The sequence below is a fragment of the Takifugu rubripes genome, chromosome 16 (genome assembly GCF_901000725.2).
Source record: "Takifugu rubripes chromosome 16, fTakRub1.2, whole genome shotgun sequence".
NCBI classification, from domain to species: Eukaryota; Metazoa; Chordata; class Actinopteri; order Tetraodontiformes; family Tetraodontidae; genus Takifugu; species Takifugu rubripes.
The window spans coordinates 2,799,927-2,816,874 of record NC_042300.1 but is presented as its reverse complement, the minus strand read 5'-3'; the positions used below and the strand labels follow the sequence as shown (position 1 = coordinate 2,816,874).

The 16,948-nt window shown below is 47.2% G+C and overlaps 1 protein-coding gene and 1 long non-coding RNA gene across 5 annotated transcripts; both read right to left on the bottom strand.

Annotated features, from left to right (window-relative positions):
* Positions 1 to 250: 250 nt before the first annotated feature.
* cep170bb (centrosomal protein 170Bb) lies at positions 251 to 12,632 on the bottom strand. 3 transcript variants are annotated; one of them, XM_029849538.1, is made up of 20 exons: positions 12,494 to 12,632; positions 11,826 to 11,963; positions 11,568 to 11,657; positions 11,350 to 11,428; positions 11,141 to 11,199; positions 10,931 to 11,039; positions 10,693 to 10,794; positions 9,832 to 10,323; positions 8,303 to 9,357; positions 7,918 to 8,094; positions 7,653 to 7,764; positions 5,975 to 6,973; positions 5,339 to 5,896; positions 3,824 to 4,064; positions 3,595 to 3,751; positions 2,760 to 2,897; positions 2,444 to 2,532; positions 2,281 to 2,371; positions 2,148 to 2,199; positions 251 to 2,018 (listed from the first exon to the last, which is right to left on the bottom strand). In XM_029849538.1, exons 2-20 carry the CDS (start codon positions 11,928 to 11,930, stop codon positions 1,828 to 1,830), a joined length of 4,896 nt encoding a protein of 1,631 aa, XP_029705398.1. In that variant the 5' UTR covers positions 11,931 to 11,963; positions 12,494 to 12,632; the 3' UTR covers positions 251 to 1,827. The 3 variants fall into 3 exon arrangements, with proteins under 3 accessions (XP_029705398.1, XP_029705397.1, XP_029705399.1); XM_029849537.1 differs by having other exon boundaries at positions 5,339 to 6,973; XM_029849539.1 differs by lacking the exon at positions 2,760 to 2,897 and having other exon boundaries at positions 5,339 to 6,973.
* A 43-nt stretch (positions 12,633 to 12,675) lies between these two features.
* Positions 12,676 to 16,731, bottom strand: LOC105418659 (uncharacterized). Of its 2 annotated transcripts, XR_003891254.1 has the most exons (7): positions 16,312 to 16,731; positions 16,144 to 16,231; positions 15,970 to 16,053; positions 14,240 to 14,360; positions 13,776 to 14,179; positions 13,646 to 13,693; positions 12,676 to 13,541 (listed from the first exon to the last, which is right to left on the bottom strand). It is a non-coding gene; the product is annotated as an uncharacterized lncRNA (long non-coding RNA). The 2 variants fall into 2 exon arrangements; XR_965765.2 differs by having other exon boundaries at positions 12,677 to 13,541; positions 16,144 to 16,731.
* Positions 16,732 to 16,948: the final 217 nt, after the last annotated feature.

Genomic DNA, 16,948 nt, shown 5'->3' with positions numbered 1-16,948 from the left:
ATGCTTACTGCAAAAAGTAGTCAAACGTCCCCCAGAATCCATTTAATCACCAAAATGCAATCATTTGTTCATGGGTCCATTTTTTACATTTTCTTTAAATTTCAGGAAACCACAAGGACCAAGATCATGAGCTGGAGCTGAGCCAGGTCTGTTTACTTTAATCTGGCTACTGGAAGAAGAGTGTGAGTTTATCCTTCTCCTCCTCCCCTCCCTCCCTCTGCCCCCCACCATTTCCAATCAGAAACATCACTGAGTGCACAAACTCACTTTATTACATCTGGAAATGTTGACGCAAAGATGAAATCAATCAGAATTCAGGACCAAACGTGCAGCGTGAAGTCACAGGAAACAACATTTAGCACAAGATCACCTGCGGTTCAGTCATCAGAGCAGCGACCAATCAGACCAATCAGGTGATGAGTCCGTACATTCCCCACAGTCGCCGAGCCGACGCTAAAAAGATCACAGCTTCACAAAGATTTGCACATTCGGTGAATCAGCCCCAAAATACAGGAAACTTGCTCATTTTAAAGTAAAACTTTAAATATCCAACCTTTGTGAAGTTAGCTTATCTTAGCATTAAGACAGGAAATGACTTAGTCTTGATGATCTGAATGCGCTGTTAGCAGTTACCATGGCTGCTTTTGAACTATGGAACATTATAGCCCCAGATTTACCGACATATCTGAAATGTGATCTAAGAACTCAAACAGAGGCAGATAGAGAGAGAGAGTAAGACGGAGAGAGACAGGGATAGAGAGAGAGAGAGAGAGAGAGAGAGAGAGAGAGAGGGAGGGAGAGAGAGAGAGAGAGACGGTTAGAGGACATCAAACCTTCACCAAATGTGCAGACCTTCCACCAAATTGCTGAATGGCAGGTTCTCACTGAGTGACCTGTTTGACCTTTGGGCCAGAATCTGTACCGAGCTTTAGAGACCATTCTTTCTGTAGGTGATTACATCACATTTTAAGCCTGTTAACCTGATGTTCAGAATCATCTCTGATAAAGAAAAAAATCAAACATGACAAAAGTTTAAACTGTTGCTTAGACACTAATGTTCACCAAACCAGTCTGACAAAAGAAACCAACCACTTTCCAGAGACTCCAGCTGCTAGTGCTCATGTTTGTAGTTCTGTGAAAGCAGAGAAGTAACCAAACCACTCCACAGCCTAATGTTGCAATATCTGACTTGATGACGTCATCGGTTTGATTTCAATAGCTGTCTCAAAAATGTGATGTGTTCAAGGACCAGCAGAGACACAGCTTCACAAATGCTCACACAATCAGCATGACGCGTTGACGCAACATTCAGTAAAATATAAAGACTTCGATCCACAAGGTGACCTTCTGATGTGGACACACGGACAATGTGGACACACGGACGCCACAGCTGCAGCTCAGTTTGCCTCTACATTTTTCAGGATGTGATAGAGAATGCTCTACAAAACACACCGGCGGCAGGATGTTAGCATCGGTGCTTTGTCGGCAGGGGCTGTCAGGGCATCCAATTGACCTGAAAAAGGTATGCCGTTGTCCCACAATGCAATGCAGAGGAGGAGTCGGACAGAACCTGTTAGCCTCATGCAACATTAGCCTGTTGCTGACAAATGAGTTGAGATGCTCAAAAACACTAAAGACTGTAGTCTAAACAATGGCCGACTGTTCTTCACTTTTACCTTGTTGTGAATGAATGCTAACGCTGCTAACGTTAACATAATTGGCACTGGTGTCAGCTGATGGGACACAGGGTGGGACCAATGTCAACAAGTGCTGTGCAATGAATCGTGGGACTTCTCTGACAGTTTGGCAACCACCATATCGGACGATTCAGGATGCCAACTGAACACTGTCCCCCCCACGAGCCGCTCGTTTGGTGCTTTCATTGGCGTTGGTGGTTGGTGGGACACCGCGGCCTCTGGTGGTTGGTTTCCGCTCCTTCACAGATGCTCTGGGTGGACCGCGAGATGATGTGACTGCAGGTGGGATGTTCCCGCCAGGCTCCACGATGGTGTTTATCACTATGGTAACAGCAGTAAAGTGCAGTCAAATATAAAATGCATTCAAATTGAAAAAAAACCCTGCTTTTATTTTGGATTTTAAGTGCGGATGAGGAGAATTAAGGGAGAATGAAGATGAATGAGCCATACCTTCGAGCTGTTTCTGGACTCTTCTAAGCTCCTTCAGGATTGAGGTCAGTTCCTGAAAGTGCAAACACAACACAACATTCAAGCTATGCTCGTGATAGTGAACTGGCTCCTGGTCACTAGGTTAGACTAGAACCTTGTTGGAGGTTTTCAGGATGGGCACTTCTTCAGCATTGATCTTCGCCTCTATCTCTTCCCAGACCTCTGCCTTGTTCTGGAACAGAACCCTGTCAACCACAAAGACCAGTCAGAGGAACTAACAGTGTGAAAGTGGAGACAGCCATCGTTAGCTCATTCACTTCATCTTGTCAGCCAGTTGCTCCGTGTTCTCTCTGATGGCCTGAGACAGCTGAGAAACTGGGTTCAGCATCAGATTGTCCAGCAGCGCCTGAAAGAGAAGAATCGCTTTAGTTTGGACCATCTCAACATGCTAAGAAGCTTCCAGGAACATCTCCCAGCACCACTAAAGCTAACTGCAACGCTGCAGCCTGGTGTGTCTCAGCTTCACTGCAGGACGTGTTCACACCAGTCAGACCACCAAATCTGTTCAACATTCTGGTTCAGCACAGTGGGACTCAGCACGTGTGAATGTAGCTTTAAATAAAAGACAGTGACCTCTTCTCGCTTCCACGGACGATGATGCTTAGAACTGGACTCTGGCTCATTCATGTTTGCATCCAGGTCCGAGACCGCAGCAGAACCTGGAGGAACCTTCTGGTAGTTTAAACTGGCCTCAGGAATATGCTGGACCAGCTGGAAGAGAGAGGAGCCAACCACTAAATGTTGTTGTCAAAGTGCAGCGGTCACATGACAGCGCTGCTCCCTGAATGCATGCACCGGCTCAACATGCATCAGCAATGGTGGGGCAACCAATCTTGGAACTGCTGGTACACTGTGCAGATCAACTGGGACCCAGTCCCTTGAATTGATCTAAAACCAGTGAAAACAGTTCATGGAGAAAAACTTCCCAAAGAGAAGTTCCAGACTCAAGATGATACAGTAAGCTGGGGTTATTTCCCAGCTTAGCTTGGGTTAGCGTGGGCTAGTGTGGGTCACATATGAAAAGGTTGACTCTGATCAAACTCTGATGAGATTGTGCTCAATAAACATAAAGATGAGGAGAACATGAGGATCAGTGAGGGAGGGACTCTGGGTAAACAGGGGTAAACCAAGCAACAGAAGACCACATCAACAGTGTACTCCATTTAAGAGTGTCCCAAGAGAAGACCAAATGACTGTCATTACTAAAAAGGTTCCGTTGTTTGTGGAGAACCCTGAGGGATCAGAGGTGATTCAGTGGAGACCAGATCTGCAGGATCTCACTTATCTGCACCTGCTCCAACTGACCATGCATGATCCACCAGCTTAGAATTATGGTTTGAAGCTGGTGTTCCTGACTTAGATCCTCGAGTACATGTGCTGGGTGTGTGTTCGGAGGGCTGTGACCCACCTCTTCCCTGGCAGATATGGTGGAGGCTGGCGTGTTGGGCAGTGAACTGGGTGAGGCCGTCATGCCCGTGCCAGAGCTTGGCGAGTCTCCATCTCCAGCAACATCATGGATTTCCTTGGCCAGGATGGCCAGGTCTTTGGCCAGATCCTGACTAAGCCTGTGGGAGAATCACCGACAATGTTTGGACAAAATTTGAGTTAGGGCACACTCAGATTTAACGTTCTTTTACTTGGCAATCTCTGCGCTGTGTGTGGTCCAGTTCTGGTAGGGGTCCAGCTCATCCTGGTCATCATCCTCCATCTCCAAGGAGACAGACTTGGACCGTGGGGCAGCTGTCCGGCGACCAGTTGTCTTCTGAGCAGGTGCAGAGTTTTGGGAGGGAAGCTTTGGTTTGAGAGTCGCAGAATTCCTCTCAAAGTCTTCTTCTTCGGAGGAAGAACAGTCTAAGGCCTTTGGTTTCTGATGGGACCCTACAAACATTTCAGTTAAGATTCTGTAACTTCCCATGTTTCAGGACTGTCCCACCCCAGAGTATACAGGCTCTTTTCATTAGTGTTGTGGTTGTTACACGCAGCTCCAGCTGTTCTGATAATCTGTGTCACAAAGCCTCAGAACCTTTTCTGTGCTTCCTGTTTTATTCCGAAAGGCTTTCCTCGTCGTGTCACCTGATTTTTTTTAACCTGGATTTTGAATATCTGAATGTTTCTCTTGTTTAGACCAACTAAAGCTACATAATTGGTTAAGACCTGAACTAGTTCAAACCTGGCTGGGTCTGGACCTGGTCTTCAGAGGGCTACGATAAAGCTACATAAATGTTGTTCAGACCTAGTTCAATTGAGAACTGAATCAGTTCCAACTTGGACCAATACAGACCTGGCTCAGTTCAGACCTGGTCCAGTTCAAACAACTCAGATAAAGCTACAGTTCAGAACTAGACCAGCTGTGACCAGGACTGTTTCATACTTAGGGATAGGGTTAGCTTGATACACTGCAACTATTTGATTGTTGCCAACCATCATGTTAATAGAGTTTGGAATTTTATTAATGAGAGGACAAAGGTCAAGTCCTAAATACTTAGAGAACAACTTAACTCAAGAGCAGAAAATATTCAAGACAGTATCTTGCCGTTGCTTAAAAAAACATCATCCTGATAGATCCTGATGTATAAGCAAATTACAGGCCGATATCCAACCTTCCTTTTATCTCTAAAGTTCTAGAGAAGGTGGTGGTGACTGATGTTTCAGTCAGGCTTTAGAGCTCATCACAGCACAGAAACAGCACTTATTAAAGTTATTAATGATCTTCTTATAGCTTCAGATCATGGACTGGTCTCTATGCTGGTTCTGCTGGACCTCAGTGCTGCTTTTGATACAGTTGATCACAGCATTCTGTTACATAGACTGGAACATGTGATTGGGATTAAAGGGACAGCACTAGACTGGTTCAGATCATATTTATCTGATATTTATCTCCTTCTCCTTCTCCTTCTCCTTCTCCTTCTCCTTCTCCTTCTCCTTGTCCCTCTCCCTACCCAACCCCCCATCAGCAGGAGGGTCCCCCTACATGAGCCTGGTCCTGCTCAAGGTTTCTTCCTGTTAAAGGGGAGTTTTTCCTTGCCACTGTTGCTTGTCTGGGGTTAGGCCCCGGGATTCTGGAAAGCGCCTTGAAACAATTTTGATTGTAAAAGATGCTATATAAATAAAGATTGATTTGATTTGATTTGAAGAACCAGTGCAGGACTCACCAGCGCTGGAGGACTTTGCTCCATTGGACCGATTACGGTTGGCCATTTGCTTCCCGTGGGCTCCACCACCTTTGTTTGCTGCTGGACGAGCATCGCCCACAAACGACTTCCTGGTGGCAACCACCACCTCGGAGGTCCGATTAGAGAAATTGCCTCGGCCAGTGGAAGAAGTCTCGCTGTCGCTGGGGGTTGTGAAGGAGCCAGTTCTCTTCCTGGGCATCGCTAAGATGTCCAATCTGGACAGTTTCTTCCCTTCAGCACTGACTTTGGCTGGTGCACTAATCGGGTCAGAACTGTGGGAGCCTCGATCAGTCTCAGCACCTTCATTATCTGAGGCCTCACCCAGTCGAGCTCGACGGAGCATGGAGGCCCGCGTTGGCCGTGGTGCTGACAGGCTGTTTGAGCGCATCAGAACCTGCTGGTTTGCCACCTTAGAAGTTTTTCCGTTGTCTTCTTTCTGAAGAGGGGTGATCAACTTCTTGCTACGACTAGATTGACCAGATGTTTCATAGTCGGATGATGCATATTCACTCCACTGAGGAGCAGAACCTTGGTGACCTGCAGACAGGTCCAGAGACCCACAGTTGCCCTGACTGCGGCGCATCTGGAAGTTTTGCTTTGTTGGCTCTGTCTTACTTGTAGCCTCGGCAATCCCCTGGTGTCGGCGTTTCTCAGACAAGCGTTCGCGAGCAGTTCGCCCTTTCTCTTGGATAGATGGACTGGAAGAAGACTTTTCCTTCTGAAGGCCCATGATAGTGGGATGGGTTTTAGAAGCAGAGCTGATTGGAGTGTTTTTACTACTCACCTGGCTCACGGTGCTCGCCGTGTCCACATCTGATTCACCTGAGAGAGACTCATCTATATGGCTGGAAGAACCCCCTTTCTTAGAACCACGACGGGAACCAGAAGTAAATCTGGTGTCCAGAGTAGCCAGAGCTCCCACTGGTTCCTGGAGTAAAGGCTGTGAGTCCTGGAGGCTTTCCCTCCTCTGCTCCATATCTATCATGGATGGGTGGCTGGAGATGTGAGGAAGTTTCTTCACCTGGACAGTGTCACTGGACCGGTCTTTGGTGAAACTCTCTTGTCGAACCACGGATGAAAAAGAGACCATATCCTTGTCCTGTGTTTGGAGATTTGGAGCTGAGCTGTTTGGCTTAACGCCTGTCCTCCTGGTTTCATGTCCGCTCAGATTACAGATCAAGACTGTGGTTGGAGGACTTTTTGTTCGAGGGTCCAAAGTCTTTTCCGGTGGGCCCTGATTCTTAACCTTGTGAAGTCTACCTGGACTGTCTTCAGAACCAATGTAGAAGGAGGTGGACCCAGATCCCACATTGGCTGGGTTTTTCTTTGTTTTTTCCATAAAAGGTCCATCATCGGACCGACTAGCATCACTCAAACTGTCAGGGTCTACATCGTCCTGTATGGACAGATGTTGAGAAGAGTCCTGAGGACAAGGAGAAACTCTTTCTAGCGACTCCTGGCCTTGGAAATGCTCATGTCGAACTCGGATTCCTGGAACATTTTCCAACCTTTCTGGTGGTACCTGGGGTAGCAGCCTTCTTGTTCTGGAGCTGTGACTCGATTCGGACTCAGAGTTGTCACAGCTGCCCATCCATCGACTCATCAGGTGCAAATCTGGAAAAAATAAAGAAATTAAAACTGAAAATGAATGTTTCTAATGTCTTTGTCCTGTCAGTGGTCCTTGAAGCCACTGCAGTGATGCCGGACTGCCCATCATCCCCATTTTCTGCAGCCAAACTACCGACTGACCACAACTGGACAACAGTAAACGTCTAACTGACATTGGTGCTTCATACCCAACTAATTCGCCTGGATAACACGATGGGACAGCGATTAGCTCTGGCATGTTTATGCCCTAATCAGAGTCAAACAAGACAACACACGAGCTCATGCTCCACAACTTCCACACTGGCGAATGACCCCAACACAAAAACATTCGAGAGAGCCTGCGTTACCAAACGCCCTTCTTGTCTGCTTCTCGAAATCAACATGACCACAAGGGAGAGCGAGGATTTTATCTACACAATAAATAAAGTATACTGTTGTTAGAAGGTGTTTTTTTTATGTTGAGATGCTGCTCTGCGTCCTGACTCTAGTTGTTTATTATGTGAAGTGATATCTCAACTGGAATGGAGACATATTAACTTGCTGAAAAGACACATATGCCCCCATCGTATATACGATTTTCTCTGTTGCTTGTAAACTGGGACATGTCCAATTAAATTCTGAGCATAGCTAGATTAAACTGTGCATGGAAACATGCTGAGTGCGCACAGAACAAGTGTTACAGCACCTTCAAGACAGTCCCCTTGGGGTGGAGTGGAACCAGGTTCAGCATAGCTGTCTGCCAGACTAGCCCAACAGGAAACCCACTTTGGTCCTTCCAGACCTGGACCAGCTGGAACCTGAACATCAAAGGGAGCTGATCAATGACAGATGCAGAAGGAGCCAAAACAATGGGCAACAGGAAAAAGAGAGGGATGGAAACCACACACTAGCATTCACTGGGAGGAGTTGGTGTTCCAGATTGATGCATGGTGCTTCTGCTCTATGTTTACCTGCATCTGACCTGTTGGGAGGCTGCTGACTGCAGCTGGTATTAAGCCATGCAGAGCAACTATGGTGCTAGAGTCACTATCCATATTAGCCTGCTCGTCTTTTCCATCATTTATTACAGGTCTATAGACTCCTGTGTTCACTCCACTATACTCTGGAGAGTCAAGGACACCAAACACCTGTTGGAACACAAGGACAGCATGAGGGGAAATCCAGGGTCACCGTGGCAAGCAGGAACAAGAAGGACAAAACTTTTCATGCATAACTACTCAGCAAACTTCTCCATGTTTTCGTTTCTCCTTGGTGCACTGACTAGATCATTTTTATCTTTATGGGTATTAGTTTTTACTGAACAGATAAACACTGATCATCTGACTTTATGATCACCTGATCAATCATGTTTCGAGCCTGCTCCACCTCTTTGTCCTGTGCTTCTGTCTCAATGGTGTAGGTCCCTGCATCACTCAGGCTGTCATCCTCCTCGTTCCTCATCCGCTGGGAACATTTAGGGTCAGTCCCTCTGACGCCCAAGGGTAGCACTGGGGACATGGGTCGACCGCTGGAGTGGCCCGGAGAGGGGGCCTGACCAGCAGCATTGATGGAGATTGTGGATTCTGACTTTCCTGGAGCCTGTAAGGTGGAGGCAGGGTAGAGGTCTGAGGCAGCCACTGAGGGTCCTGGTGACAAGAGAGCTCTGGCATGAGGAGGTGACACCATCCCAGGAGGAGCAGAAGTCTTGTCCCTCGTTGGAGACAGATCGTGTTGACAAGAAGCTTTTTGGAATTCAGCAGTAAACTCTTGGGTAAGCTTGGACTGTTTGCCAATGCTACTAAAGGGCCTGATGAACATGCCAGAGGAGCGAGAGGAGGAGCCAGAAGAGACTGCTTCTGTCTCAGCCTTGTCCCTCTTCAGAGAGCTAGACCTTTGAGGGCAACTGTGACCCTGGCCCTTCAGAGGAACCATCACCTGCTGAGTAGGAAGTATGTGACCATGCACAGAGGCTGGCCTGTCACTGCCTTTCCGCCGCTCCATCTTAGCCTTCAAGGTTGAGTGGGAGTCAGCATGGGTGGGGTTGTGTGTAAACGATTGTGAGCGCTTCTTGCGTGGGTTGTCATCAAAGAACTCAATGATGAAGGCCTGCTGGGTGAGGTGTTCATGTGGACCCTGCTGGGATGATTCCATAGTAGGGGACTGAGCTTGTGAGGACCTTTGGGGCAGGATGTGGTCTGGGGCAACAGACAAGGATGGTGTAGAGTCCTGCAGTGGCTTATTGAGGACTTGTGTTGGAGGAGGGGACTGGAAGGGGATGGACTGATCATATTGAACCATCTGCTGGGCTACCTCAGACTGTTCACACTGGACATCATGGTAGGGTGTACTCTTACTTCCATTTAGAACTGGATCTTCTGAGTCACTCTGGGTTCCATCTTCATGATGGTGACCTGGCCAGGAAGACAATGTCAACTCTCCATCTCTCAATATTTTTGACAATATCCTCAAATTAGCTCAACAACCGGGAAGAATTGGACCACAAAGCATACAGGGTGGACTCTAGATAATGTCCACCAAGCCAATATTCACGTGGGTTCTGTACTAGTTCTAGTATCTGTACTGGTTCTAGTATAATAATGACTCTCTACGTTGGTCCAATTTCAGTGTTCTGATAGGTCCACTTTAACTATTCCCAAACAGATGATCTGGTCTGGCAGATGCTCACAATAACTCCTACACTACATTGTCGTTTGGGCTACACCACAGAAGTGCTGATCCTAACCCTGGTCCTGGCTTGTAATCACCTTAAAGTTTAGGTGCAGACTACCCTCATGTCAACAGTAGCATCCACAACAATCAAATATGACCAATGTAGGACAACAACTGCAAAAACACTCAAGCTGTAGTTGGGGAGAGTGTCTGACCTTTCAGGATCTTGGCATTCATAGCGAGGTCACTCTTAGTGCTGTAAACGTCTTCACTTGTTGGACGTCTTTTCATAATGCTGATATCACTGCGAACCAGCCAATCAGCCACTTTACTCTCTGCTGACATCACATCAGTAGGTGTGGGGATCATCGCCTTGGAAGGAAGGCTGTGCTGCTTCCTCTGACGGGTGGAGAATTTGGTGACATGGTCTTTGATCTTGATTTTTCCAGGCATGCAGTCATCAAACTCAATAGTGAAAGAGGCGTGGCTCTGGATGACAGGCGGTGTGGAAGTGGGCGGGGATGAACACACAGGTGGCGCGTCTGTGTCCTTGGTAGGAATTTCATGGACCTCTGGCTCAGAGGGTTTGAGCTGCTGAAAGTCTTTGGTGGGGATTTCAAAATAACTTGGTTCTCGGTGGTACGACAAGAAGATGCTCTTCTGTTGAGAAACATCTGGGTCCACAGAGGACGCTTCTTTCTGCATTTCTGTGAAAATAGATGATGGCAGAAACACTTCTGTACACGACACAAAAATCAATGACGGTGTCCAATATTTCACGAAGATTGACCCTGATAAACACTAATATGCAACACTGTCAACCATGGTTTCAAGGGAAAACTATCGAAGGTTGTGATGAATGTGGCTCAGATCCCCACCGGTTGTTTTCATTTATGTACTTTAATCCAGTGGTGTGTTGTCTTAGCTCTGCCTGTACCACACTAGGTTTCTACTGATGAACTCTGGAGCAACACTGATTTAGAAACATCTGCCCTAGTCCAATATTATCTGTTAACATGTTAGCATATAAGCTAGCAGGTGAGCTAACTGAGCTAAAACATATATTGGTGATGCACCTGCATGATGCTCGTCACTGCTGTGTACTTTACTCCCATAATCCTCTTCTCCCCACCAAGATGGTTGACCATAGAGGGGAGTGGGCCGACACACTGAAGCCTCTAGGACACAAACAGAAAAACGGTGAATCAGCAGTCTCACAAACTGTAAAACCAACAAAAACCCTCAACATGTGTGATCAGCTTCCTGTTGTGTGACAGTAAATGTGTCAGGATCAGGTATGTGTGCTGTTTTTACCCTGTGTGAGACTTTTGCTGCTTGTTGTCCTCATCCTGTCCTCCATTTCTGCTTTCTTCACCTCCAAACCCTTCAGGTTCATCTGAAGCTGACTGCTGTACTTCTCATGCTGCAACACCAGGGGGCACTCGCCGTCAGGTAGAACACCAACTAGTAATTCACGCAGCACACACTCACACACACATGCAACATACACCGTCACACACATACCTTCAGAGCTTCCTCTGGGACTTTGTGTTGACTTCTCTCAAGAACATAAACACTAGAATGTAGAGATGTTGTTAAGAAAAGGAATGACTGTAAAAAGATTTGAAACAGTCAAATATTTGTACAGATGTTGGTTAGTGGTTTGAATTGAATGAATGGGTAGATGAAATTTCTGTAAGTGGTTCATGATAAAGGTATTGATGTCAGGATATCATATCCAAAGCGAATAACATCAGAGAGTTTCAGGGTGATGTAAGTTTGATCAGGGATCCTCAGGTCATTCACAAATGTCTGTAAGGAATAAACACACACACACATGCAGGATTTAAAAAATACCTTTAGAGCAAATCTAATGAAAAATATTAATTTCAGCACATCAGTTAGGGTTCATGCTTGTGATGTCATTGTTTTCTCTGTGTGTGTGTCTCACCCCATTAAGGCTCCCTAGGTCTTTGACCAGGTGTTCATCGGTTGTCAGGTTATAGTTGATGACAGCATGTTGTTTGTCCACGCTGCGAGACTGTCAACAACAGACAAACAGTGGGGTCAGGTGAACCACAGGCCTACAGTCTTTTGACAGGTGTGTGTGGTTTTATGAATAGGAATAGGACAACTATCGGTCTGCTTCTCATCAATATTCCCATCATGGCTGGTGCAGGGTAAAAGTTAAGGCTTAGGTAGCTCTCACCTGTAGCATGAGCTCACAGTCCTCCCGGCCCACAAAGATCATCTCTTTGGGGAGACGATGTCGAGTACCTGAGCTGCTCACCAAGAACCATGACGTCACACTCATCTTCACTGGACTCCTGGAAAATCCAGAGGCATCCTGGAAAAATGCATGATATGCTGTTATACTGGGATGAAGAGGATGGTGACATGTAACAAGCCATGGGTTTAGCTTTGCTAGTTGTGAACGTTTGCTTGCTCTCAGTGTCCCTCTGATTTGTGTGTGTGTGGGTTAATATGGGTTAGTGTGTGAATGTAGAGGTGAGGGTTTATGTGTGTAGCAGCAGAAATGCAGAGTCACTGTATCACCTGCCTCTTCACCAGTAGCGCCTCTTTCAATTGACATATTTACACCACCTAACCTTTCTGACGTCATCACCATCGCCTGCTCGTTACCTGAACCAAACCACACCCAAGACGTGAGCGCGCGCGCGCACATACCCACATGCACGCATACACACACACACACACACACACTCTCTCTCTCTCTCTCTCTAGAAACAGCGGCTTGGCATCGTCGCCTCTTCCTCGGTGGTTCCAGGCTGGTTCCATGTTGACGGAGGACAAAGACAAACAGACAGGTCCCCCTCCTCCACACCCTGTCCTCCTCCCATCTCCAGGACATCTTACCTCCGCTCCTGATGCCGCCGATCAAAGCCAGACTGCAGGACTAGCGGGGATGTGGAGCATGAGAGGCGGACTGGGATCCGTCCACAAGCCGACAGAAGGTGGCGGAGAGCGGACAACGAATCACAACGGTGCCGATGACACAGGCGGAGATGCTGCTGTTATGGCATCTCTCCCAGCCTCCTCATCCTCATCCTCCTCCTGACGCACCAGCTGCCACCCACCGCGTCAATGCGCGCTGACGCACCGTACCGGAAGTGATGTGAGACCCCAATGAAACAAAAGTCACAGGCTAAAGAACGCTGAACACGAAGGTGATGCTTACTGTACGTTTTAACGAAGCTGACTACAAATATGATCCCTCTAATCAGCGGGGCTGCAGCTGGCCGCTAGCGGAAGTACAGTCAGCAAGCGAGCTGGATTTATTTTCCACCCTTTTTAACCGTCTCTTATTTTGAAAGGCAAGGCTTTAGGGTCTGAGTGCCATTAGTTTGACGGTTCAGCTGGTGTTAATCCTGCAGCACCGAAACACACCGTCATTCATCAATTCATCCGTCCCAATCTTTTCATCGGTAGCATTATTTTATGGGAGTCACGTGACGACATTTTTTTCGTGCATGTTCTAACTGTGCATGTTCTCCACAGCCCCTAGCAGTGTTTCATGATGACTTCACCACGTTTACCCTGATAAGACTTTGGTCATCACCAGAATTGTTGGGAGAACATTTCTCACCTGACACTCAAGACTTTATGACAATGATTTAATCAGCTGAGCCATCATACACACCAAATGTAAATACAGTCAGAGATCACACCATAATATTAAAGAGTCATGTGACCATTTGTCAATTTCTCATATTTGGTTTATTCAGGAGGGACAAACAAGAAACCCAAGAAAAACTGGTTCTGGTTCTGCGAGGCGTTTTGTGTCCAGTTATCTGCTCAGGGGCAGTTTCGAGACAATCACCTCACTTCATTTCCTGTGGGTCCATTTTCTGAGAGAGGCCACATGAGAACCTGTTCAGTCTGTCACCTTCCATGTTCAGACCTGCTGATGTTCATGACATGACACATTGGGAGAGGGGGGTGTTAGCAGCATGGTTAGAATGTTAGCAATGCGTGGTTCACAACAGGTGATCTGCTCAGCAGACTCACCTCAGTGGGGCACACATTCTCTTCTGGTTCTGGCTTTGGATCCGAGTCCTGCCAATCACAGATCATCTCTAGTCACATGCATGAATGCAGATGCTAACTGATAGCTCAGACGTACTGGGCTGAACTCTACCCGTGTGCGATATCTTGGGTTTCTTCCTCTGAAGTTTGAGATGGTTCCACTTCAGTCCAATCACACCCCCGTCTGCCTGCTTTTGAGTCTAGACCAGATTCCACCCGAGGGTCCTCGATTCTCTGGTTCTGCTCCACAACCTCAGCTTAATCACATGATTTTGGCCTCACAGCAGTCTTCTGCGCCAGGAGTTCTGTAGGGATCAGGATGGTTTCTGCATCTAATCCAGACTCCTGGATTCTGTTATCCAGCTTGGTGACCAGGGCACCAGCAGATGTTTGTTGGGGCTTCTGAGTGGTCAGTCTTGGTTGACATTGGTTCAGGGTTTGGTTTAGCGAGTGGTTCTGTGGGGGTCAGGATGGTTTCTAGTGGTTTTGCAGGCAGCTGTAGAAGCACCGGAGTATCTGAAGACAAACACAGGGTCAGACACAAGTTCAGACCTTATAATCCACCACAGTCCTCACCGTGGATTTTGCTGGACCTCTGGTTGGGCTGTGGTCCTCTTAAACCTGTAGCCTCTCCTGATATCAGCCAGCAGGTTGTCGATAATGCAGCCTTTGTCCTGGCTGGGCAAGACCTCTAGAACTGGACAAAAAAAACAAGGGGAAGGCTTTCTGCCTGTAGAAGCCTTCTCTGTATTGGAAATAGGTGGTGTTCAAACACAGGTACAGCATGGTGCAGATTTGGGCCGGTGTTAAGGTTGTTCTTTCTGGAAGATTCTTGTCCAATAGAAGGTGCTTGTGGATGGTGTCTATGGTGCTGGCGGTGGGGATGCACGTGAAGAGTAACGTGACATAAGATACCATAGTCTCTTCTGGAAGTAGTGCGAGTCCACTGACCTTTTGAGCAAAGTCTTGGGAGTTTGATGTGGTGTGGGGTGTTGCCAACCATGGGAGACAAGATGGAGGCCAAGTATTTGGAAATGTTACAGAATTGATGCTACTTACTATGGGTCTGAGAGGGGTCCCTGGTTTGTGGATCTTGGGAAATCCATATATGCAAGGGATGGTTTCTCCTGGATATAGACGGTAGTATTGTGGTCTGTCGATGGCTATATCCTTTTCCAGTTTCTGTAGTAAGTCTACCACCTTCTTGTATGAGCTAGTAGGGTCTCGCTTGAGTTTCTCATATGTAGTGGTGTCTGTCAGGAGACTTATTTTGGTGTCATAGTCAGTGGTATTGAGTAAGACCGTGCACCTACCTTTGTCAGCTGGTAAGATGGTGATGTTCTTGTCCTTGGCTAAGGATGCAATGGTCTTTTTTCCTCAGTGATATTAGAGGTTGGAGGTTTTGCACTAGCTAAAACAGCTTTTACCTTAAGTCTAATCTGTTCTGCTTCCGGGAGTTCGTCGTTTCTGATGGCCGTCTCAGTGGCTGTGATGAGTTCGACAGTCGGTACCTCTTCAGGGGTGACTGAAAAATTCAGACCTTTGGAAAGCACTTCCTCTTCGGTTTGTGTAAGCTCCCTGTCTGAGGTTTTTTACCCATTTCTCCCGTTGTGCGTCAGACAAGGATGTGTCCTGTTTTTCTGTCATGGAGAAGGGGTTGGTTCCGCTGGGGTTGTGTTTTGCCAGTAGGGTGGTGAATCTGACAGATCCTTGGTCCTGGTGTGTTGGGTGTACTGAGTCTTGGAAACAAGTTTGACTATTTCTTCCATCACTTCAGAGGGGAGCAGTAGGTGTAGTTCCTCCTTTCTTTCATCTAGCTTGGCTTCCAGGGCAATTATGGTAAAATGGATTTGTCTGATCCTTTCATTGAGTAAACGTTTTTCCGTCATGTGAAGAATTACCTGGGCTCTGTGTCCTTTTACCGTTGATCTGATGCGTAGACAGGTGGGAGTCATCTTCTGTCGACATCTGAGGTTGAAGCGGAGGTGGTTCTTAAAGTCCGCTAACTTCTTGGCTGTGTGGGCAATGACGACAGTACCTTGAGGAGAAGCTCCCATACCAGGCAAGGGAGGAAGGGGAGCTCCCATACCAGGCAAGGGAGGAAGGGGAGCTCCCATACCAGGCAAGGGAGGAAGGGGAGCTCCCATACCAGGCAAGGGAGGAAGGGGAGCTACCACATCAGAAAAGGGGGGAGGGGGAGAGGAAGGGGAGTTGGGGCTTGGGAAGGAAATTCTAATGTAGCAGCTGTGGAGGAATCTTTGCTCATGAGGTCTGACTGTTCACATGATATTTGTGTTTGTACTGACTTCGAGTTTGTATCCTCTGATTGGTTGAGAGGGACCTTTGGGGGAGGAGCTTCTCCAACAGACAACAAGCAGAATCCTGATGAGCTGTGAAACAAACACTTATGATCAAAGTGTTGAGTCCAATCAAATTAACTTCATGTTGACAGAAGGGTTTGAACGAGAGGTCAGACTTACAGTCGTGGGACAACAGAACTGCCTGCTCAGCCAGCTGCTCCAGAGCTGCCCACAGTCCGCTGCTGCCTGTATCAACCAGTAGTAAGGCCTGAAGGATGAACAGCTGCTCTGAACACGCACATCTGGACAAGGTTCTCATTGGCAAGTTCTCACAATTTCTCCCGTTACCGTGGCAATGCAAAATCAACATCCAGGTCATTTGACTCCTAGCAGGAAGAGCTTGTCCTAACTGCTCTCATCCAGATGTTGGTTCAATTCGACACTAAGGCTGCTTTTCTTGGTGCCTTTTTATCCTAATTGGTGTCAGACCTTGTTGCTGATGTCATCAGCATCCACAGCAGATTCATGCTCATGAACATGTTCAGTCAGCATTTGCTCAACTTTGTGTTAAAAACACACATTGGCCTTCATTATTGGCAGGTGATGCTGCTTTGGTGCATGTGAACATCACCATGGCCCAAAGGGAGAAGACGACCTGTTGGTGTCTGATTAATGTTGGACAAAAACACAAGAGTGGAGGTGAGGAGACAGAGAGGAGATATGAGACATCAAAAAAGGAGGGGACGGGGGCAAGGAGACGAGAGCGGACAGATAAGACAGGAGAGAGGAGACAGGAGCAAGGAGACGAGAGAGAGAGGCGACAGCAAAGAAGGAGACAGAAGAGGAGACAGGAGAACACATTGACTGTGTCCCATCGGTTCCTCTGTGTGCATCCTTGAGAGTTCTGAAAGGTGCGTTGAAATTAAATGCATCTGCATTATTATTGGCTATATTTACCCATCCCAGATCTCCAGGCCAACAACAA

What these genes read in the sequence shown, in the direction of transcription:
- cep170bb (XM_029849537.1), bottom strand. Translation starts at nt 11,930, where the DNA reads ATGAGTGTGACGTCATGGTTCTTGGTGAGCAGCTCAGGTACTCGACAT. An exon ending in ACTGTGAGCTCATGCTACAG is followed by an intron (nt 11,658 to 11,825) that starts GTGAGAGCTACC and finishes TGTTGTTGACAG; the next exon opens with TCTCGCAGCGTGGACAAACA. An exon ending in GTCCGTGGAAGCGAGAAGAG is followed by an intron (nt 2,533 to 2,759) that starts GTCACTGTCTTT and finishes CTTCTCTTTCAG; the next exon opens with GCGCTGCTGGACAATCTGAT.